General features: G+C 41.0%; 1 protein-coding gene across 4 annotated transcripts in view; it reads left to right on the top strand.

The window, feature by feature from the left end:
• rngtt (RNA guanylyltransferase and 5'-phosphatase) overlaps window positions 1-23,760 on the top strand; it is a 428,584-nt gene that overhangs the window by 175,406 nt on the left and 229,418 nt on the right. For all 4 annotated transcript variants that reach the window (XM_078542420.1, XM_078542421.1, XM_078542423.1 and 1 more), the window contains exon 11: window positions 4,919-5,083. In XM_078542420.1, the coding sequence (XP_078398546.1) occupies window positions 4,919-5,083 (165 nt within the window). The remainder of the gene's footprint in view (window positions 1-4,918; window positions 5,084-23,760) is intronic.

A 23,760-nucleotide genomic window follows, 5' to 3' on the forward strand; every position in this document is an offset into this window, starting at 1 on the left:
GCTTAGATCTGATCCGTTGGCTGTGGAATCACTTAGCTCTGTCTATCACTTGCTGCTTATGCTGGTTGGCATGCAAGTAGTCTTGTGTTGTAGCTTCACCAAGTTGACACCTCATTTTTAGGTATGCCTGGTGCTGCTCCTGGCATGCCCTCCTGCATTCTTCATTGAACCAGGGTCAATCCCCTGGCTTGGTGGTAATGGTAGAGTGGGGGATATGCCAGGCCATGAGGTTACAGATTGTGGTTAAGTACAGTTCTGCTGGTGTTGATGGCCCACAATGCCTCAAGGTTGCCCAGTCTTGAGCTGCTAGATCTGTTTGAAATTTATCCTATTTAGCACGGTGGTAGTGCCACACAACACGATGGAGGGTATCCTCAATGTGAAGACGGGACTTCATCTCCACAAGGACTGTGCAGTGGTCATTCCTACCGGTACTGTCATGGACTGATGCATCTGCGGCTGGCAAGTTGGTGAGGATAAGGTTGAACATGTTTTGTCCTCTTGGTTCGCCCTGAAGTCCCCCACCCAGTGAACATTCTGTGCCCTTGTCACCCTCAGAGGAAGTGGTGTTCAACATGGAGGTGTACTGATTCATCAGCTGAGGGGGGACAGTAGGTGCTAATCACAGGAGATTTCCTTACTCATGTTTGACCCGATACCATGAGACTTCCTGGGGTCCGGAGTCGATGTTGACTCCCAAGGCAACTCCCTTTCGACTGTATACCACTGTGCTGCCTCTGTTGGGTCTGTCCTGCTGGCGGGACAGGGCATATCCAGGAAGGCTGATGGTGATGTTTTGGACATTAATTGCCGGTATTAGCTTTTTATTCATGATTTATTTAATGGTGACCGTAGAGCTGTAGATTGTCAAGGAAAACAAGGCTGATTCACCAATGTCCTTCAGGGAAGGAAACCTGCTGTCCTTATTTGGTCTGGCCCATATACGACTTCAGACCCACAACAATGTGGGGGACTATTAACTGCCCTTTGAAATAGCCTAACAAGTACTCAGTTGTACTCAAGAGAAAGCGGCGGTGAGCTGCCTTCAAGGGCAATGGAAGAAATCCTTGTTAATAGCCATAGAAACCTCTCTGCTGGTCAGGGTTTCCTTTCGAGCTTTTCTTAATTCAAGACAAAATGGAAACTTATTAGTAAGATTGTGAAATAATAGGATTGCCAACTCTTATTGCAGGTAACCGTTTGAAGCCTGACCACATTACCTCTGTAAATGTTATTGTATTTATCTTAAAGCTTGAGTCCCTAGAGCTGAGTATCTTTGCTCATGGTTTCATGCCAGCAGATGTTGTTTGTGAAGTTCCAGTAATTGGGAGGTCACAGCAAGCAGGCGAACAAGCAAAACATGCATTTTTGGACCTGGTTCTAGTGAACTGAGTTGGCCCAAGTGGATCAAGTCTCATGGGAGAGCTTCTAGGGGACAGAAATAATATCACAGGCAGTGTCAAGGTATATTCCCTTGAAGATGAAAGGTAGGACAAATAAATCCAGAGCACCCTGGATGATGAGAGCTAGAGGTAGAGGTAAAGATGAAAAGGAAGAAGTGTGCATATGACGGATGTCAGATAGAAAATACAATGGAGAATCAGGCTGAATATAGAAGGTCCAGAGGGGAAGTGAAGAAACTAATAAGAAAAGTAAGGAGAGAGCATGAAAAGAGGCTGATAGCAAACATAAATGGGAATCCCACGGTCTTCTATAAGCATGTAAATAATAAAAGGTAGCAAAAGAAAGAGTAGGGCCGATTAGGGACAAAAAAGGGGACTTGCATCTGGAGGCTGGAGAAATAGCGGAGGTGTTGAACCAGTACTTTGCACCTGTCTTTACAAGGAAGCACTTGCTCCCCAGGCTGAGGTGAGAGAGAGGAGGTAACTGATACACTAGAAGAACTTACAATCGAGAGGAAGGAGGTGTTGGAAAAGCTATCTTCACTTAAAATAGATAAGGTACCAGAGCCGGATGAGTTGCATCTGAGGGCACTGAGGGAAGTGGGAGTGGAAATTGCAGAGGCACTAGTGATAATCTTTCAGTCTTCCTTAGGCACAGGGGAGGTGCCAGAGGACTGGAGAACTGTAAATGTTTTACCCTTGTTCAAAAAGGGGTGCAAGGATAAAGCTGGCAATTATAGGCCAGTCAGTTTGACCTCTGGTAGGGAAACTTCTGGAAACTATAGTACAGGATAAAATCAATAATCACTTAGGGAAGTGCAGGATAATTAAGGAAAGCCAGCATGGATTCATCAAGGGAAAATCATGTTTAACTAACTTGCTGGAGTTTTGTGAGGAGGTAACAGAGAAGGTTGATAAGGGAAACATTGTTGTTGATGTGGTGTATATGGATTTTCAAAAGGCATTTGATAGCGTGCCACACAACAGACTTCTGAGCAAAATTCTAGGTCATGGAATAAAAGGGAAAGTAGGCACTTGGATAAGAAATTGACTGAGTGACAGGAAATAGAGAGTAGTGATAAATGGCTGTTTTTAAGATTGGAGGAATGTTTGTAGTGGAGTCCCCCAGGCATAAGTGTTGGGACCCTTGCTCTTCCTGATATATATTAATAACCTAGACTGTGGTGTGTAGGGCATGATTTCAAAATTTGCAGATGATATGAAGATTGGAAATGTTGTCAACTGTAATGGGGATAGTCTTGAACTTCAAAAGGACAGACATGTTGGTGGATTGGGCAGACAATTGGCAGGTGAAGTTGAATGCAGAGAAGTGTGAGGTGATTCATTTTGGTAAGAAAGATATGGTGAGACAGTATAAAATAAAGGGAGAGCCTCTAAAGGAGGTGCAGGAACAGAGGGACCTTGGTGTATACGTACATAGGTCATTGAAGATGGCAGGGCATGTTGAGAGCAGTTAATAAAGCATATAGTATCTCAGGCTTTATCAATAGGGGCATTGAGTACACAAGTAAGGAGGCCATGTTGAACTTGTACAAGACATTAGTTAGGCCTCATCTGGAGTACTGTGTCCAGCTCTGGGCTCCATACTTGAGAAAGGATATGAAGGCATTGGAGAGAGTACAGAGGAGATGCACAAGAATGATTCCCGGAATGAAGAACTGTAGCTATGAGGATAGATTGGAGAGGTTGGGACTGTTTTCCTTGGAGAAAGGAAAGCTGAGAGGTGACTTGATAGAGGTATTCAAGACGCTGAGGGTATGGACAGGGTAAATAGTGAGAAACTGTCCCCACTCAAGGGAACATCAAGAACTAAAGGGCACAGATTCAAAATAATTGGCAAAAGGAGTAAATGCGATGTGAGGAAAATTTCTTTCACCCACAAGGGTTGTTGGAGTCTGGAACACACTTCCTGAAAGGGTGGTGGAGGCAGGTTCTATCAAGATATCCAAAAAGGAATTGGATTGCTACCTGAAAAGACAGAATGTGCAAGGTTACGGGGATAAGGCAGGGGAGTGGGACTAGGAGGGATGCTCTTTCAGACAGCCAGCACAGACCCGATGGGCCGAATGGCCTCCTGCACTGTTGTGAAACTGTGTAACTAGAGGTGGACAGAGTAGATGCCAAATATCTTCGCAGATTCCATTAGTAACTATTAGTAACACTGTAAAGAGTTAACGTTTCAGTGGATCATGACCCACCATCGGACCCTGTTCTGATGAAGAGTCGTCATTGATCTGAAACGTTAGCTCTGTTTCTCCCCACAGATGCTGCCTGACCTGCAGAGTATTTCCAGCATTTTCTGTTTTTATTCAGGTTTTGAGCATTTGCAATATCTTACTTTTGTAATAACTCACTGTAATTGCTCTAATCATAATACTTCTAACGCTTCGATTCCCCTCATAACAATGGTAATCCAGTAACTCACTGGACTGTACATAACTGGTATTAATAGTTATAATGCCCTGATATCTTTCTTGTAACGAGTAGTAATCTTATAATCTGGATGCATTCACCCTGTAATTACAGCTATAATTCCACTCCACAAACATGACAGCTCTGAACAGCCAGAGCTGACCTGTACTTGGACTGAACACATCAAAACCAGCCCGTATAGACTTACCCGAACCAAATGGAGCATTTGCACGCTTCTTATATAGCACATCATCTTAAACTGAGTTCAGCACCAACATTCCTAAATCACTAATACAAATGTTCTGATGAATGGTTAACTCAGTTGCTTTCTCCACAGAGGCTGCCAGACCTACCGAGTATTTCCATCATTTTCTGTTTTCTATTTCCAAATCACTTCCTGGGTTCAGACTCACTAAAGGAGTTTTCATTGAATGGTAGCAGTTATAGGACAGAGGAGGATACTCCATCCCATTGTAAATGATGACTTGGTTCGTACATGACTAGCCACTTGTCTCTTTTTTTTCTCTTTTCCCCCTTGGTTCTTCCAATGAGAGTGCTCCACCCCCTCACTTTCCATTATTATACCAATCACAGTAAAGGCCCCAGGTTTTATTCACCCATTTACTGACCACTCCTCTCAAACCAACAATCTTAGTTAGTTGCTGCTACTGTTCCTTGCTTGCAGAAAACGCTGGACTCTAGGCCTCCCCTATCCCCCTCTTTTTTCCCTCACCTTTACATGAGCCTCAATCATTTGCTCCTTCTCCCTGATCCTTATTCTCGAGTCTCGATTTGCTCAATTGAAATTTCAAGAATTAAATCAACCTATTTTTGTTAGGTAATGGTATCGTGGACTAGAGAACAAAGGTAGTTAAAATAGGGTTGAAGTATAGATCAGCCATGGTGGACTGAATGACAAACTGGCTTTTAGGGGCTGAATGGCCTGCTACATTCTGATGTTTCAATTTCAGGAGAAGACCTACAAATGGACATGAATAAAATCCAATTTTTCCTTTTTTCTCTCATAAACAGAAGTACTTTACCTGTTGGACTAATTTTTTAAAATTTTGCTTTCCATGTAGGGGAAGCCAGTTGGTGACTGTGATTTTAATGTTCGATTGAGCTGTATTGAAAAGGAGATAATACAACCACGGCATGAAAAAATGAAGAGTGGGCAGATTGACAAAACAAGGGAACCATTTAGTGTTCGAAACAAGCCATTCTTTGACATCAATGCTGCAAGAAAGGTGAATAATTATATTTGTCCAGTGATGTTTGATGTTTCTGTTCTTTATCTAACTTTGAAAGTTCAGATAAGAGAAATAGTATGTCTCAGGACAGCACTTTTATCCCATATGACGATGCTGAAGTACTTAATGTATGGCACTGTTGGACTGCAAATATTTTAACTTGAAGGTATGAAATCCTTTTTCTCCACTGACAATGACCCTGTCTATGTCCAACAATGAACTGCTCCCAAGCTTCTGTTAAATAGACTCTGAGTAGGCTATTTGTCTTATATCAGAGAAACTGTTGATGTCCTGTTGAAGTCTTTTTCCTTCCTTATGAAACAGCAACTTCCCAAGTGAGATATGTGCTGGGAGATTGAACTGCTATTGTACCACTTCTTAGTGGTACATAATGGCACTGAAGAGTGCTTTGCTACCACAGATCTTAATATCTCCTCTGATTAAGCTTTTTTAGTAACTCGAAGGATAAAGTTATAAGTGGGTTAAGATTGTTTCAGAAGCAGTTACATCCTGACTAGGCATGACATTCCATTTATGGCACTTGAAGTAGATTTTCAACTGGAAAAGTATTTTTTTTATATATATGAATACCTTAAAAATCCTTCAAGTGTGTTTTAATGCCACTTTGTCACAGTGATGTGCATTTCTTGAAGTAGAATAAGGCTGGAACCTAAAACAAAAATGAATTAGAACTTGGATAATCTTGATATTCAGATATATCTTCCTTACATGTGCCTGATGCATCACTCAGAAAAGAAATGGAATGAAAACTGGAAAAACAGTTGAAATTTTTTTCTTTAACATTGTCTTAATGCAGCAAGTTGTTTCTGCAAAACCACATGAGCAATGTAGGCTTATTGAAACATATACCTTATTAAAAGAATACTATATAGTAAATTATATATTATTCTATAATGATATAGAACTCAAGCATAGCAACAGATCTGAAAATGCTTTTTAGAAAAGGTTGGGTAGATCAGACATTGAACAAAATTAGGTTAAGTTGGGTTGGGGTGGCGCTAGTGATTCAGAGGTCTGAAGCGTCGAGTTATTATAATAACTTGATCATCAATTGCTCATAAGGGATTGGGTAAACACATTAAGGGTTCATTTATTTAGACTCGGCACATGAGAACAGTTATTCACATTTGTATAAAGCTTGAAGACATGAGAGTTGTGTGTGTGATCTGCTCAAAACAAAAGTGAAAATAAGACTGAATCACATCACATGTTTCCCTTCTAGTGATGTCATGCTGATATCCCTTAAATGCATACTCCAACATCCCCCTTTACTTTTAAAGATACTTTCCCCCTTTCCAAAGAAGTGTAGCTATTTACAAACATTTGCTTGTTTAGTTACCATTACATAGATTCATCAGTTCTGTGCACTTTGAGTCTCTAAAGCATAAAGGTGATCTGCTGGTACACCTAGATCTTGTAATGGTAACCTTGTTTGGATGTTTCTTTAATTGCTGACAATGATCTGTGGGATTGTCATTCTTGGGTGTTGTTCCTTGTTGCGTTTGGGATCTTGTCCGAGATGCAGTAGGACTGTTACAGCGGCTGTGGAGCTGAAATGGATCTGATTTGTCGTCAGTTACGCCTCACCGTTGTGCTGCTGTGTGAAATTACTTCATAGGTCCTTGGTTTTGAACAAGTCCTTGTCACCTCGGCCGTTTGCCACGTACCTTCTGGGGATCTTGGATGTCTTGGATGTGAACTTGTTGTCCCAACTGTAAACTTGGCAATTCAGTACCTGCATTTTTATCATGCACATTAGTCATCTTCTCTTGTAGTTTTAAAAGTTGCTGTCTAGTTTCTGAGAGAGTAGAATGGGTAAGAAGCAAATTGGTATGCACTGGCCTGCCGAACATGAACTCTGCTGGTAATGGAATAGTTCCACTTAAATGTGTGGCTCTCAGATATAACATTGCAATGTGTAGATCTTGCTTGGGCTGTCTACATTTGAGAATTAGGGATTTCAACGTGTGAATCATTCATTCAGCTAGGCAATTAGATCCAGGGTAATGAGGAGAAGTAGTAGTGTAATTGATATACCACTTTTCCCTCACATCCTGAAATGGCTCACCAACAAATTGTGGACCGTCATCCATAATGATCTGTCTCGGCACACCAGGTAAACTGAAAATAGCACAGAGTGCGCGTGACAGTTGTGCTTGACGTATTGTGCAATTGTTAAATAATGGGGTACTTGGTAAACTGGTTGACGATAACAGTGAAGTTTGTGCCAATGCCATGAAAGAGGTCAGATGTGATTTTGGACCAAGGTTAGGTAAGAAATTTATGTGGAATCAGTGATGCTTTGTGCTGACTTGGCAAATGCTCTGGGCATACCTTGCACTTCTTGATGACGACTTCAGTGTCATTGTTCATACCTGGCTAATAAGCTGTTTCTCTTGCAAGCCTTCTCATTCGATCTATGCCCATGTGTGAGTGATGAAGTTGTTGAAGAATATCAGATCACAAAGATTCCGGTGTGATGACCTAACTGCCTTTAAAAATGACTCCCTGGGAGATTCCTAGTTCATCCTGCTAAGGCCAAAATGGCCTCATGTTTGTCGACATGCTGAATTGAATCAGACCATCCTTCAATGATGGTTTTCTACAGTTTCTGTAGTGTATAATCTTTCACAGTTCCTTCTTGTAGCCGCTGGCATTTGCGTTGTGCAAAATGTACAAAGTCATTTTGGAGAACACCTTCAAGGTTGATGTCACTGTCAGATCTGAGGATATAGCTTCTGTTTTCACTGTGTTAGACAATCTGTTAAGTGTATCCGATGTGATCATCAAGTTACCTGGCTTGTAATTAATCTCACAGTTATCTTTATCAAGAGGCATTGCAATCTTGGTGATGCACTGGTCAATGGTTTTCACCAAATCATTGCCAGTGGCTTGTCTCTACCAAACATTTTTTGTCAAACAGGTAGGTATGAAAACACACAATTCCAAACTCTGAAGCTTATGTTTCCCGTTCGATGTTGGAGTAGTTGGATTTCATTATGGCCAGAGATTTTGAAGTAAATGCAATTTGTTTGCCTTTTTGTAGTATCCATGCTCCCAGACCTTTTTGTGAGGCATCTATCTCCAGAGTAGTTGTCTCCCTAGAATTGTAAAATTGTGATGTCGATGCTTCTGTAATGACTGTTTCGATGCTTCAGAGAGGTATTGATGGTGGTCTTGTCACGGGAAAAGCACATCCTTTCTCAACAATTCCCTCCTCAACAATTCCCTTAGTGATGAAGATTTTTGTGCAAAATTGGGAATGTATGGAGACAAGAAGTTAAAGAGACCTAGCCATCTCAAAAGATCGTCCTTATCTTGAGGAGTTGGCATGGCTTTAATATCCTCTATTTTACTTGGATTGGGACATATGCCAACACTGGAACAAATAGAACCGAAGAAATTGACTTGCTGCACATTGATATCGCATTTCAGACTGTTGAACACCAATCCTTCACTACACGCTGCTTACACCAATAAGTGCAGATTGTGGTCGTGTTCTTGCTTTGTTCTTTCCGCAATAGCTATGTCATCTGCGATACAGATGCGTCCTGGCACTGTGCATGTAATACGGTCCACGTGAGCTTTAAAGGGATCCTATTTAACAGAACCTGAAAGGAAGTTGCTGAAAACAGTATTCTCTGAATGGGGTATGAAATGTAGCAAGTTCTTGGGACTTCTCCACGAGATGTACTGACCAGCAATCATGCTTGGCATCAAGCTTCGAGAAGAATTTTGCGCCTGAAAATCTTGGATTTAACTCTTCTAATGTGGGTATTTTGTAAGGCCAACGTTTCAAAGCAGCCTTTAAACATCATGGATCAATGCATACTGTCAATGATTCACCCTTCTTTATGACACATGTGATTGAGCTGCACCAATGTGTGCTCTTGTACTCTTTTAATGGCTCCTTCTTTCTCCATTTTGTCCATTTCGACCCTCAGTTTGTCTTGTATATGGATGCTGCACTTACATGGTGGATCAATTGATGGACTTGCATTCTCCTGCAAGTGTAATGTTGCAGCTGCCTTGAACCTGCCAATTTTGTCAAAACATTCTGGATATTTTGATGTTAGGTAGTGAACTGAGGTGATAGGCGCAGTTTCGGAGGTTGATCTGCCCTGTGATATCTGACTAGTATGAGGTTATGACATGCTGGTACATGGGAACATAAATAGGAACAGGAGTAGACTATTTGGCCCTTTGATCCTGCTCTGCCATTCAATAAGATCATGGCTGACCACCTTGTGTTTCGATTTCCACATTCCCATCTAACCCTGATAACCTTAGATTCTTGTTAGGCAAGGGAATCAATCTACCTCTGCCTTGAAACATTCAATGACCCCGCCTCCACCACCTTCTAAGGCAGAGAATTCCAAAGTGTCTCAACCCTCTGAGAGAAATAAATTTCTCCTCATCTCTCCCTAAAAGGGCAACCCCTAATTTTAAAACTGTGAACCCTAGTTCTGGACTCACCCACAAGAGGAAACGCCCTTTTGATGTCCACCTTGCCGAGGCCGTTCAGGATCTTGTATACTTTAATCAAATCACCCCTCACTCTTCTACACAATACAAGCCGATTCTGTCCAACCTTTCCTTGTAAGACAACCCACTCATTTCAGGTATCAATCTAGTAAACCTCCTTTGAACTGCCTCCAATTGAGACCTGCAATTGCTGGACCTTTTAGTTTTCATGATATAGAACATCTGTGACACCCAGGAGAATTGATTGTTCTTGCCCTCCAGGGCTATGGATCCTGCACATGGAATTAGTGACCCATTGTATGCTGAAAGCTTCACAGCAGTAGGTTTTGCCATGGCCTTCTATGTCTTTGGGTACGTGTCTTTTAGAATTCAGAGGCAGCACGTTGGTACTTTCCCCTGTGTCAATCTTGGCCAATAACAAATAGTTATCAACTTTCTCAGGATAGATAATTTGAACCTTGGCAAGCACTTCAGACGGTCTGATGGTATCTATGTTTTCCATGAGATTGATGGAGTGAAACATGCTCACTGTTCTTTGTCTTATTGTGCATTTTGTTGTCATTTTCTGGTGTGGCAGTCACCTCATGTATATGCTTCTAATGGGATAATGGATGGTCATATTGCTTGAAGGTACCCATTGTGTATGGCCTGTTTGGATCAGTACTCGACTCTTTGTAGCTGCATCTGCCTTTGCTGTAGTGCACTGCTGCTGCCAGTGGCCCTTTCTGCCACATGCATTGCAGAATTGACAGGCCAGTTCCTTGGTGTATGCAGAAGGCCACATTTTCCACTTGTCTTGCTAGGTTGGGGTATTCTAGTGAGTGCGTCAACAATTGGTATTGTACTTAGGACTTGTAAGCTCTGTCGACTTGTGGGAATCGCTTTGTACTTGCATCCTTCCTTGAGCAGCTCTTCGATGCTATACGTTGTAGGTTTGTCTAGCAGGTCTTGCTGGAATGCTTCCATGGAAGTGGATGTGATCACCAACTCAACAATTCTGTCTGCTAACTCTGCATCTGAAAAATCACAGTACGTACCCTTTTCTCTGCATCTGCTGATAAGATGGTCTATGGGTTCTGCAGGCTGTTGTTGAAATGACATGAACTCTAGTCGATGAATAGGGAAGTTTAACCTGATTCAGAGCCGGTCTTCCAATGGAATCCATATCTTGTGGGTATCCTTTAGCTCTTTTGTTAATCCTGATGTGTTCACCCTGTGTAGTCCTTCATTCCCAATCGCTAGGCAAATTTTTATGACTTGCTTGTCACAATTGAATCAAGAAACCATCGCTCTGCATGCTGTTTAATAATTTTGAATTCGGATAGTAGGTCAGCTGCATTCCAATTCAAACTGGGGAATTTTGTGGCTTTTTTTTGTTTGACTCTCCTTTGCTCACTATCGATCCTGCCCACACCCTGGTCACTCGCCTTTCCCGACTGAGCTAACCTGGCGCTGGTCCTCTTGATGCACTGTCCCACTCATGGAACTGACAGGCTAAGCTCTGCATCTTAGCATAAGGGATCCATCTGCTTACAGGCTCTTTATTTGAGTACTATCTTGGCGCTGTGTCTTCAAAGCTTTTCTGTGCAGCCCCACGCTGCATACTTAGCACTCTCCAATACTGACCAAAACATCATGCCATGTAGCACCATCTAAGAATATTCACCATATCGTACCTGTACTTAATCTTGCTGCCAACTGTCTTATCACCACTGATCACCATGTCGTGTTATTATAATAATACGATCACCAATTGCTCGTAAGTGATTGGGTAAACACGTTGTGGGTTCATTTATTTAGACTGGGCACAAGAACAGTTATACATAGGTATAAAGCTTGAAGACATCAGAGCTGTGTGTGTACTCTGCTCGAAGCAAAAGTGAAACTAAAACTGGATCGCATGACACATTCCCCATTGAATGATGACATGCTGATATCCCTTAAAAGAAAATTACAGCAGGAAGTTGGAATGCAAAATACCCCTTTCTGGAGGAGATTGTTGAAGTAAAGAAAGACTTGCATTTATATTGCATCTTTCATGACTACAGGACATTCCAATGTGCTTTACAGCCAGTTAAGCACTTTGGATTCGTAGTGGCTATTGTCATGTAAGAAAAGCAGGAGTTGCTTTCTACACAGCAAGGCCCCACAAATGGCAATGTGATCATAACCAGAAAAATATGTTTTTAGTTGAGGGAAAAGTATTGGCCAGGATACCAGGAAAACACTCCATCTCTGAAATGCTGCCATGGGATAACTGTGGGGAGATGGTAGCATAGTGGTAATGTCACTGGACTAGTGATCCGGTGGCCCAGGCCATTAGCCCCAGGCTAATATTCTGGGGACATGGGTTCAAATTCCACCACAGCAGCTTATGGAATTTGAACTCGGTTAATAAAATGTAGAATTGAAAAGCTAGTTCAGTAACGGTGACCATGAAACTAGTTTTCAATTCCAGATATCATCAATAGTCGTAAAAGCCTCTAATGTCCTTTAGGGAAGGAAATCTGCCATCCTTACCTGGCTTGGCCTACACGTGACTCCACGTCCACAGTGACTCTTAGCTGTGCTCTGAAATGGCCCAGAAAACCGCTCAATTCGAGGGCAATTAGGGATGGATAAAAAAAGCTCGCCTCGCCAGTGACGCACACATCCCATGAAAGAATAAAGACGAAAGCAACAACCTGAGAAGGTTTAATATCACAATCAAAAGCCAGCATGCTTGTTAGTGCAGCACACCCCAGGTGCTGTGCTTAAGCCTCTGGAGCAAGGTATTAACTCAATATTCTGGTTCCGAGGTTAGCAGCTGAACTGTAACTGATACCAGTAGGGTTGGGCAAGATCATAAAGAGGGTACTGAAATCCATACTTTAGGGACAGCAAGCCATTTGAAAGGTAGGCAGGGGTAATAACAACAATAACAACTTTTATATATAGATATATTTATATAGTACCTTCAACATAATAAAACGTCCCAAGGTACTTCACAGGAGAATCACAAAACAAACTTAAGACGCCGAGCCATGCAACATGATATTAGGGCGGATGGCCAAAAGCTTGATCAAAGAGGTAGGTTTCAAGGGGTATCTTAAAAGAAGCAAGTGACATAGGTGGGTAAAGACTTGTCATTTACTAGAGCAGGCCTAGGTAGCTGAGGGCACGGACACTAAAGGTGAAGTAATGAAAATCGGGAAGCTCGAGGGGCCAAAATTAGATATGTGCAGCTATATGGTTAGTAAGAGGAATGACTCAGGATAAAAACAGGCCCGAGAGTGGACCTGTGGACAGGGAGAGGGTTGGCATAAATGGGGCATTTTTAAGTTAGCAGAAACTGAACTGGACTAGCCATATAAATACTTTGCCTACAAGAGCAAATCAGAGGCTAGGAATCCTTCGACGAGTAACTCATCTCCTGACTCCCCAAAGCCTGCCCCCCCAAAGCCTGCCCACTATCTAAAAGGTACAAGTCAGGAGTGTGATGGAATACTCCTCGCTTGCCTGGATGAGTGCAGCTCCCACAATACTCAGGAAGCTTGACATCGTCTAGGACAAAGCAGCCCACTTGACTGGCATCACAAACGTTCATTCCCTCAACCACCGACGCACAGTAGCAGCAGGTGTACCATCCACAAGATGCACAACAGGAATTCTCCAAGGCTCCTTCGACAGCACCTTCCAAACCCGCAACCACCACCATCTAGAAGGGCAAGGGCAGCAGACAGGTGGGAACACCACCACCTGGAAGTTCCTCTCCAAGTCACTCACCATCCTGACTTGGAAATATATCCTTCACTGTCACTGGGTCAGAATCCTGGGACTCCCTCCCTAGCAGCACTGTGGATGCACCTACATCACATGGACTGCAGTGGTTCAAGAAGACAGCTCACCATCACCTTCTCAAGGGCAACTGGGGATGGGCAATAAATGCTGGCCCAGCCAGTGAAGCCCACATCCCGTGAATGAATAAACAAAAAAGCAGGCTGTAACTACTGCAGTGCTGTAAGAATTGGGCAGGGGCCTCAGATAGTTATAATCTATATTAATGGTTTAGGCGAAGAGCCTGAAAGAAATGTATCCAAGTTTGCTGATGATGCAAAGCTACGTGGCAAATCAAGCTGTAAGGAGAACACAAAGAGGCTGAAAAGAGATATAGACCGGTTAAGCGAGTGGGCAACAAGGTGGCAGATGGAGTATAATGTGGGAAAGTGTGAGGTATTCACTTTGGTCGTAAGGATAGATAAACAGAATAGCTTTTAAAAGGCATGAAATTTCTAAATGTTGATGTTCAGAGAGATTTAGGTTTACTCATTCAAGGAACACAAAATTGGCATGCAAGCACTGTAAACAATTAGGAAGGCAAATGGTATGTTAACCTTTGTTGCAAAGGGATTGGAGTACAAGAATAAGGAAGTCTTGCTACAATTGTATAGTGCTTTGGTGAGACCACACCTGGAGTACTGTGTGCAGTGTTAGTTTCCATATTTAAGAAGCGATATACTTGTGTTGGAGACGGTACAGAACCGCAGAATTGTTACGGTGCAGAAAGAGGTCATTTGACCCATCGTGTCTGCATTGGTTCTTCAAATTAGCATTATGGCTTACTGCTATTCTCCTGCCTTTTCACTGTACCCTCGCACATTGTTTCTATTCAGATAATCATCGAATACCCTCTTGAATGCCTTGATTGAACCTGCCTCCCCCACACTTCTAGGCAGTGCTTTCCAGACTTGAACCACTTGCTGAGTGAAAAAGTTTTTTCACATCACATTTGCTTCTTTTGCAAATCACTTTTAAATCTGTGCCCTCTCGTTCTCAATCCTTTTACGAGCGGGAGCAGCATTTCCCTATCTCCTCTATCCAGCCCCTTCATGATTTTGAATGTCTCTATCAAATCTCCTCTTAGCCTTCTTCTTTCCAAGGAAAACAGCCCGAACCTCTCCAGTCTATCTTCATAACTGAAGTTTCTCATCCCTGGAACCATTCTTGTAATCCTCTTCTGAACTCTCTCCAATGTGTTCACATCCTTCCTATAGTGTGGTGCCCAGAACTGGGCACAGTTTTTCAGCTGAGGTCAACAAGTGTCTTATATAAGCTTAGCATAACCTCCTTGCTCTTGTACTCTATGCCCCTATTGATAAAATCCAGCATACGCTTTATTAACTGCTCTCTCCACCTGCCATGCCACCTTCAATGATCTATGCACATATACACCCAGGTCCCTCTGCTCCTGCACTCCCTTAAGAATTGTACCCCTTATTTTATATTGCCTCTCCATGCTCTTCCCACCAAAATGCATCACCTCACACTTCTCGGCATTGAACTTCATCTGTCCACTCCACCAACTTGTCTATGTCCTTTTGAAGTTCCACACTGTCTTCCACGCAGTTTACAATGCTTTCAAGTTTTGTATCACCTGCAAACTTTGAAGTTGTCCTCTGCACACCAAGATTTAGATTAATGTATATCAGGAAAAGCAAGTGTCCCAATACCGACCCCTGGGGAACTCCACTACAAACCTTCCTCCAGCCAGAGAAATATCGGTTGACTATTACCCTCTTTCCTATTACTCAGCCAATTTTGTATCCACATTGCTACTGTTGAAAGTTCACTAGATTGGTTCATGGGGTGAGTGGGTTATATGTCCTATAATGAGAGACTGAGTAAATTGGGCCTAAATTCTCTGGAGTTTAGAAGAATAAGACAGGATTTCATTGCAACATACAACATTCTGAAAGAGTTTGACTGTGTAAGCCTGAGAGGACCATGCAATCTAGAACATGGAGGCACAGCCTCAGGATAAGAGCCAGTCATTCAGGAGATAAGAAATTTCTTCATTCAGCGGGTTGTTAATTTTTGGAATTGTATACCCCAGAGGATCATGGATGTCCTATCGGTGAATTTTTTTAAGGTTGTGACAGACAGATTTTTGGTCACTCAGGAATGGAGGAATACGGGGATTGGGTAGGAAAGTGAAGTTGAGGCAGAAGGTCAGTCTTGATCATATTGAATGGCAGAGCAGGCACGAGAGGCTGTACGGTCTACTCCTGCTATTTCTTATGTTCTTGGTGAGTGGTGGGTCTGGGGGAGATTATAGTGATGGGGAGGGGTGAGGTCATGGAGGGATTTGAAAACAAGGACAAAAATTTTAAATTTAAGAGGTTGCTCGACTAGGAGCAAACGCCGATCAGCGAGCATAGGGATGACGGGCGAATGGTTCTTAGTGTGAATAAGGATACGGGCAGTGGAGTTTAGGACTACCTCAATTTTACAGAGGGTAGAATGTGAGAGGTCAGCACGGAATGCATTGGAATAATCAAGTCTAGAGGTGAGAAAGGCATTAATAGATAAACAAAACCTTTTGACAGATGAGATGCAGAACTTCGAATTAGGTAGAGTTTATGGAGGGTAAAGAAAAATGATGAGATTATTGAATACAATGTCAAATAAAACTGGGTGGAGTAGAAAATGGACTGCAGATGCGCATTCTATCCTTTTTCATTACCTCTTAAGATGGTTTTCACCCCCTTTGTATCTGGAGTTCACGAAAGCATGGGTGAAGATTTCATAAGCAGCTGGATTGTTGGTAGTGGAGGTGGGCAATACTATGAAGGTGGAAGTAGACAAAGTTGATGATGCATAAAATATGGAACTTGAAGTTCAGTTCATGGTCAGATGGACTGCGAAGGTTGCATACTGATCATTTGACCAAGCAGCCATGAAAGGAGATGGAATATTTTGGGATGTGGGGAGCAGGGATGGTGGGATAGAACTCAGTTAAGGAACTTCTGGAGAGAATTGAAAAGGATGGCTTTGGTCTTGTTAACATTAAATAGAAAACCCCAGGTCAGCCACAATTAGTGATGAGGCAGAATAGTGGTAATGTTGAACTTGAGGGTGGTAAAGTTAGATGTGTCACCTGTCATTGATTTACTGACTTTGTACATGGAGATATTGTTAATGAGGAGAGGAACCTTGTGCATTCATGAAGTGACTGGGCATTGGGGAGGAAACTGTTGCACGAGATTTGTTGGTTAGACTGGGAGGTTAGAACTGGATTCATACAAGGATGGTACCATCTGGCAAACTGGAGGAGAGATGGAGGAGGATTGAGTGGTAGATTTATGTTCAAAACTATGGAGAGATCTTGGAGAAAACAATGACAGTAGCCAGGGTTGCGGTTAGAATTGATGCATTTGGTATTTATCTGTGTGTTCTCATAATTGTATCTATTGGTACATCAGTTTTGTACATTTCAGCATCAGGCTAGCCACAGGAAAGAATTGAGCAGGGAGTTTTACATAAAATCAAGTTGCAATTTACAGACATAAGCCTTGTAATTATAATTTCAGTGGTGACTTCCTGAAAACTGCAGTGAATTTCATTACACAAATGAATAGAAATCTAAAAGCCCCAGTAATTCAAAAATTCTTGGAATTTAAGCATGGTCTTCCACAAATTGAATGAAACATTAATTTGTAGATTCTAGTAACATTTTCTTCTGTCTTGACGTACTCGTAAGAAGTTGGAGTGCTCATTAGAAATCTAACAAAGGATTACCCTGCCAGTTGGTTGAAGTACCTACATTGCCAAAATTCAATGTAACTTAGATGGAAACTAATGAATTTAACCCCACTATTTTGAAGTGAAGAATTTTGACTGCGTTTACAGGCCACTGAAAATGGGACCTGCCATTTTTTTTCATCCAGCAGTATAGTACTATAAAATTCAATATACAAGTCAAATTGATATGAAAGTGTTTTTTATGCCAGCTGGCAAAAACTTATTTATAATGTTGCACTTCCATATTTAGAGGTCATTAAAATAGTTTTTCTGAAATGGACTTTTAATTAAATTTGACTTTGATAAATAACAAGCAGTTTTAGAATGCAACTTAAACATATCGGAAATATTTTAACTGGAGAAGGTTAGGGTATTCATCTTTAAGTAATAGAGGGTCTACTTTTATTAAATCATCTAGATAGCAATTATAAATTGTCATGGCACGATGTATCATCAATGTAAACTGACTATTGGGATTGAATATCTTTCACAATGCAGTCACTATATTAATGATTTGTGCCACTAACCTTTAAACCAATTTATAAGCACTTTTTTATAAATGAAAATGTCAGCTTTCAGAAGGAAAGAAGAAAATACTTCCCCTTTGGTCAAATTTAAATCAGTTCAAGTACTTCATTCCAATGTAGTTTTGTCCATTCGATGTAGCAAGATTTCCATTTTCATTTTGTTTAGTGAAAACCTAGAAAGTATTATAATGTTTACTCCAAATGCTAAGGTTAAAAATAATAGCTCTTGGAAGGGATGTGCATTTGTAAATATGCAAACAGTACTGCTCTTTTAATCCAATTCCTGTCAAGTCACACGTTTCTTTTTTATTTGTAAGGTGTTGTTCTATTCGGAATATTTTAATTACCTATTTAAGTTTTTTTTATTGTTGCAATGCGGTTCTGGTCACCACATTACAGGAAGGACATAATTGCTCTAGAGAGAGTACAGAAGAGATTTACAAGAAGGTTGCCAGGGCTGGAAGATTGCAGCTGAGGGGAAAGATTAGGTAGGCTAGGGTTGCTCTCCTTAGAACAGAGGAGGCTGAAGGATGACTTGGTTGAGGTGTACAAAATTATGAGGGGCCAAGATAGAGTGGACAGGGAAGGCTTGTTTCCCCTAGCAGAGAGGTCCATTACCAGGAGGCACAGATTTAAGGTGATTGGTAGAAGAATTAGAGAGGATATTAGGAAAAAAACGTTTTCACCCAGAGGGTGGTAGGTGTCTGGAATTCGCTGCCTCGATTGGTGATTGAGGCAGAAACGCTCAATTCATTTAGCAGGCACCTGGATCTGCATCTGAAGTGCTGTAACCTGCAGGGCTACGGACCGGGTGCTGGAAGGTGGGATTAGAATGGGCGGCTAGTTTTTTTCTTCAGTAGGTGCAGACACAATGGGCTGAATGGCTTCTTTCTGTGTCGTAACTTTTCTATGGCTCTATGGTTCTTCTACCAGCGCAAGTAGAAACAAAAATACAGTTTGACAATTGACTATTCACTCAATTCATAATTGTGTGTGCTTTATTGAAATATCTACTGAAACAACATATATTAACTTTTAAAGCGGAATCTATTTTACTATGTGGGTGTACAATATTCTGTGTGAATACTAATAACCTCCAAAAGTATTTCTAAATATTTTATGTACTCTTATTGGAGTAAAAAATGTACTGTCCATGGTGCTCCCTGAATGATGCATGCTAAGGGAATTTAGACAAATTGCATGTTTTGTATATGCATAAGAAAGTTACAGTGGAGTCAAATAAAGTTGCCCTAGCCAGCTTGCGTTAGGATTTCAATTTAATTGAACCAAGTCAGCCTTTATACTTCCCATGGGAATGGTTTGCTACCTAAATAGCAGCAGAGATCAATTTAATTGATTTATATGCCTGGGTATGCCTCTGATACTTTTATTACTTTTTTTTGTAGTCTAAAGCATTCTTGATTATATTTTTCTCTCAAACATTATTATGGGCCTTTGTCGTTGTGCTCGGTTTGCTTTCAGGAAATTTCTACAAATGTTTCTCACTTCCACCATATGGATAAATAACACCTTTAAAAATATGCATCCCTGACTCATCCAGTTCAGTCTCTGCAACTAACTAGTGAAAGTATCCATACGTTTAGCTGAATACTGATTATTCTGTGTCTGCCATCAGCTCAGTTGGTACAACTCTCACCTCTGAGTCAGCAAGTTGTTGGTTCAAGCTCCACTGAAAGACTTGAGTAACTAATGTGGTCTAATACTTTGATGCTGTCTTGCAGCAGATGGGACATTAAACTGAAACCTTGGTCGCTTGTTCAAGCTGACATAAAAGTTCTGAAAGAAGAGCAAGAGGTTTCCTGGCTCGTCCTCGCCAACATTTATCTCTCAACCAATTTCACTAAAACTAATTGTTTATGCATCTCATTATATAAATCACTCTTCTGCTTGTTCCCCATACTCTTTTATAGTCCTCGTTTTCAAGCTACAGTCTCATTCCCTTTTAAAGTTGACTCTTGCTTCAACATCATGTGTCAGAAAATTCCACATCCAGCCATCCTTTATGCAAATAAGCTTTTTCAAACTTCCATTAATTCTTCTTGCAATCATCTTAAATTAGTGCCCATTTAATGCCATACTGCTCCAGTGGAGACGATCTATCAGCATTTACCTTATAATAATTCCCTATCAGGTCATCCCTTTAACTTTCTCAGCCCCAGGGCAATGTTCTAATTTCTCAAGTTCCATTTATAACTGTACTCCATGTTCCTGATTGCAGCCAATATAATTTATGCTGCATTTTCTCTGCTTTTGGAATCTTGCATAATAGGGAAACAAACTGTACATAATACTCCTGACTATGTTCCCCTTCCTAAATGCCTATTGATTTCAACTGCATCCCATCCCGCACCCCCATCCACCACAACCGCCCTCTACTATTACTACTTTAAACCCTTCCTGTTGCTGCAGTACCCTCCCTTAAAGATACTGGTCCAAAATCTCAGTTATCAAATCATAAAATTTTCCAGCTTGTTAGAACCCATCTTGCCTGCACTGACTTGTTCCTTAGCAACTTCCAAACCCACGACCACTACCACCTAGAAGGACAAGGGCAGCAGATGCATGGGAACAACACCACCTGGAAGCTCCCATCCAAGCTACACACCATCCTAACTTGGGGATATATCGCAATTCCTTCACTGTTGCTGGGTCAAAATCCTGGAACTCCCTCCCTAACAGCACTGTGGGTGTAGCTACACCACATGGACTGTAGCGGTTTAAGAAGGCAGCTCATCACCACCTTCTCAAGGGCAGTTAGGGATGGGCAATAAATGCTGGCCTAGCCAACGACACCCACGTCCCATGAATGAATATTAAAAAGAAATCAACTTCGTCCCTGCCTTTTTTCCTTGTATCGTTAATTTTCAAATATTTATTGATATCATTTTTTAAAAGCCCTTATGCATTTTGCTTCCACCACTATTTCTGTAGGTCATTGCACATTCTAACAACACTGAGTATGAAATTTTTGGCTATTCCTCCTTTCGTTGTTTTTTTTGTGTGTGCTTTTTTGTTTTTTTTTCCTTAATGATTGTGTCAAAACCCCTTATAATTTTGGACACCTCTATGAGAACTCTGTCTTGTCTTGAAAAGAGTCAAGTATTTCTCATTTGCCCTTGCAATTAAAACCCACTCTTCTCAGGTTTCGTAAATTATGAGTAAGAGAAGGGGACATCGATGCAAACTAGTAAAAGTCTTCTTGAAACAGGGAGTAATCAGTACATGGAATAGTCTTTCAGGAAATGCAGTGGAGTCAGAAATCCTGGAATGTTGAAAGAAGTAATTAGATGCTGAAAATGAGGGAAACTTTTGACCATCCAAAAGAAAAATACTGCAGTTGCTGGAAATCTGAAATAAATGAAGAAAATGCTGCAAAAACCACGCAGGTCTGGCAGCACCTATAGAGAAAGAAACAGAGTTAACATTTCAGGCCCTGACCTGAGTTCTGTTGAAAGTTGAAACTTTAGCTCTGCTTCTCTCTCCACTGATGCTGCCAGTTTGTTGAAGATTTCCAGCAATTTTGATTTTTATTTCAAATTTTACAATATGCTTGGAGGTATGATTTAAGCCTTCTTCATCCCTAGTTATCTTGTGATATTAATAAATCTCTTCTGTATTATCTCCATTGTCTTGAAATCTTTATTAAAGTCAGTCAAAACTGGGCACTGTATTCTGACTTTTTATTCTTTCACAGGATGTAGGCTCACCAGCAATTTTTTGTCCATTCCTCATTTCCCTTGAGGAGGTGGTGGAGAACCATTTTCTTGAATTGCTTTAGCCCATGTGGTATGTGCTATTAAGTAGGGAATTCCAAGAATTTGACCCAGTAACGATGTATTCTCAAGTCAGGATGGTGTGTGACTTGGAGGGGAACTTGAAGGTGGTGGTGTTCCTATGTGTCTACTGTACTTGTCCTTCTAGGTGGTAGAGCTTGACGATTTGAGTGCTGTTGAAGAAACCTTGGCGAATTGCTGCAGTGCGTATTGTAGATGATCTGCAGGCAAGCTGTGCTAGTGGTAGAGAGAGTGAATAACTGATCTAACTAATGATCTGTATAGGTTTAGCATTCCCCCTTTGGTTTTATAGTACATGCAACTTGATAAGATCCTGAATTTGTCTTTTTGCAGCTTCATGTACTTGTCCTCCCACGTTTAATGATTTGTAGTGCTCATTCCTACTCAACTGATACTAATGCCTCAAGAAACTTTAGCTTCTAAAGCATGTCTCTAGCTATGCATTCAGCTCATTAATTTGATTGTTTGTTTTCTGGATAGTGGATGGCAGTGGTAGTATTTCTGAGAGAAGCTGTGAGCTCCTGCTGTATGTAATCTAATTTGCATTAATCTTATGACAGTTGAGCAATGAAATACCATTTGTGATGGCAATATAAATCCCTACAAAGTTGAAGTGGAGTTAGTGAAATTATTAGAGCCCCATAAACAACGCTTACATCAACGTTTATAGTATGCTATGCATTGAGAAGTAAGTTACACTGAGATATTCTGAAACAAATTCATAAAAGTATTATTTTGTTTGATAATTCCTCCTGTGGTGCATCTTGGGATGTTTAACTATGCTAAAGGTGCTTTATAAATAGAAGTGGCCAGAAGAACATTTGTGCCTTTAGCAAAACAAAATGTCTCAAGGTACTTAAAACAACAGAAGAAATTTCTGGACACTGAGTAGGCATCAGAAGAAGTGTCAGGAGAGAGATGAAGTAAAGAAATGTGTTTTGCAGCCATATTTTGGTTTTGGCTTTTACTTTCTCCCTGTCACCCAAGAACCTAACTTGACAACTTGAAATCAAGCAAACAGCTAATCAACCAACCCTTACTGCCTTCATGTTAACGTTGCAACGGACATCCTCTTAGATCATCATTGTCAATTGGGCCATGCATTACCATGTACTATGTTTTTAATAAGTATTTCATTAGCTAATAATTATCTGTTTTGTACTTTGGAATGTTGAGAGCCATGAAATTGATGAGGCAGGTCCGAAACAAATGTGGCATTGTTGTCTTACAAATATATTTAAAGCTTTTTTTCCAAGACTACAGTTGAGAATGCGAAGTGTAAGTTGTATTAATTGCAAAACACACTTCTCCAATTAGTGAACAAAAAAAAAATTGAAGGGTAATAAAATTTAAAATCTAAAACTTTATTTCTATTGCTTGCTTGACTGCAATATATTTTTTTTTGGAAAATGTGACCATCCTTTTTTTGTCTTGCCCTTTAATGTAAAAAGAACAACATGGATTCATCAGTATATCCAAGTTGTTCTTATATACTAATTTGACACCTTGGTAACTTGGCCTGAATAATTCCATTGTTATAGACAATAATACTTGCCAAAGCTAATAATCACTTTGAAATTGATTGTAAATCAGCTTTGTTAGAATTTTAAAACAAAAATACTTAAACTGAATTTAACTTGAAGTGTTAGCTTTTTACTTCAATGCTATGTATGGATTACCCGGGAGCTTGGAGAATCCATAGTTCCCCATTGCTTTCTTCATGGCAATGCCTCGGCCAATCAGAGCTGACCTGCCAACCAAACAGCACCCTTTTCTCCTCCAGTATAAATTGCTGTGATTGTTTGCAATCTGGCATTCTTGCCTTTGTCCTGATGATTGCAAGACAAAAAGCTTCAGTAGCATGTTGCTCTCTCTTTTTAGCATTATTCAAGTTCTGTGCTACCAAGCGACTGTTTGTAAACCAGAACTTGTGCTCCAGAACTAACCGTGCCTCTAGCCCAGCTGTTCCAGTATAACTACAACACTGGCATCTACCCAGTGATGTGAAAAATTGCCTAGGTATATCCTGTCCACAAAAAGCAGGACAAATGCAATCTGCCCAACCACCCCAGCAGGCAACTCATGATTATCAGCAAAGTGATGGAAAGTGTCGTTGACAGTGCTATCAAGTGGCATTTGCTCAGGAAAACCTGCTCACTGATGCTTGGTTTGGGTTCTATCAGGGCCACTCGGCTCCTGACCTTTTTACAGCCTTGGTCCAAACATGAATATGAGCTGAACTCAAGAGGTGAGGTGCAAGTGTCTG

The sequence above is a fragment of the Cetorhinus maximus genome, chromosome 5, assembly GCF_964194155.1.
Source record: "Cetorhinus maximus chromosome 5, sCetMax3.hap1.1, whole genome shotgun sequence".
Taxonomy (NCBI): Eukaryota; Metazoa; Chordata; class Chondrichthyes; order Lamniformes; family Cetorhinidae; genus Cetorhinus; species Cetorhinus maximus.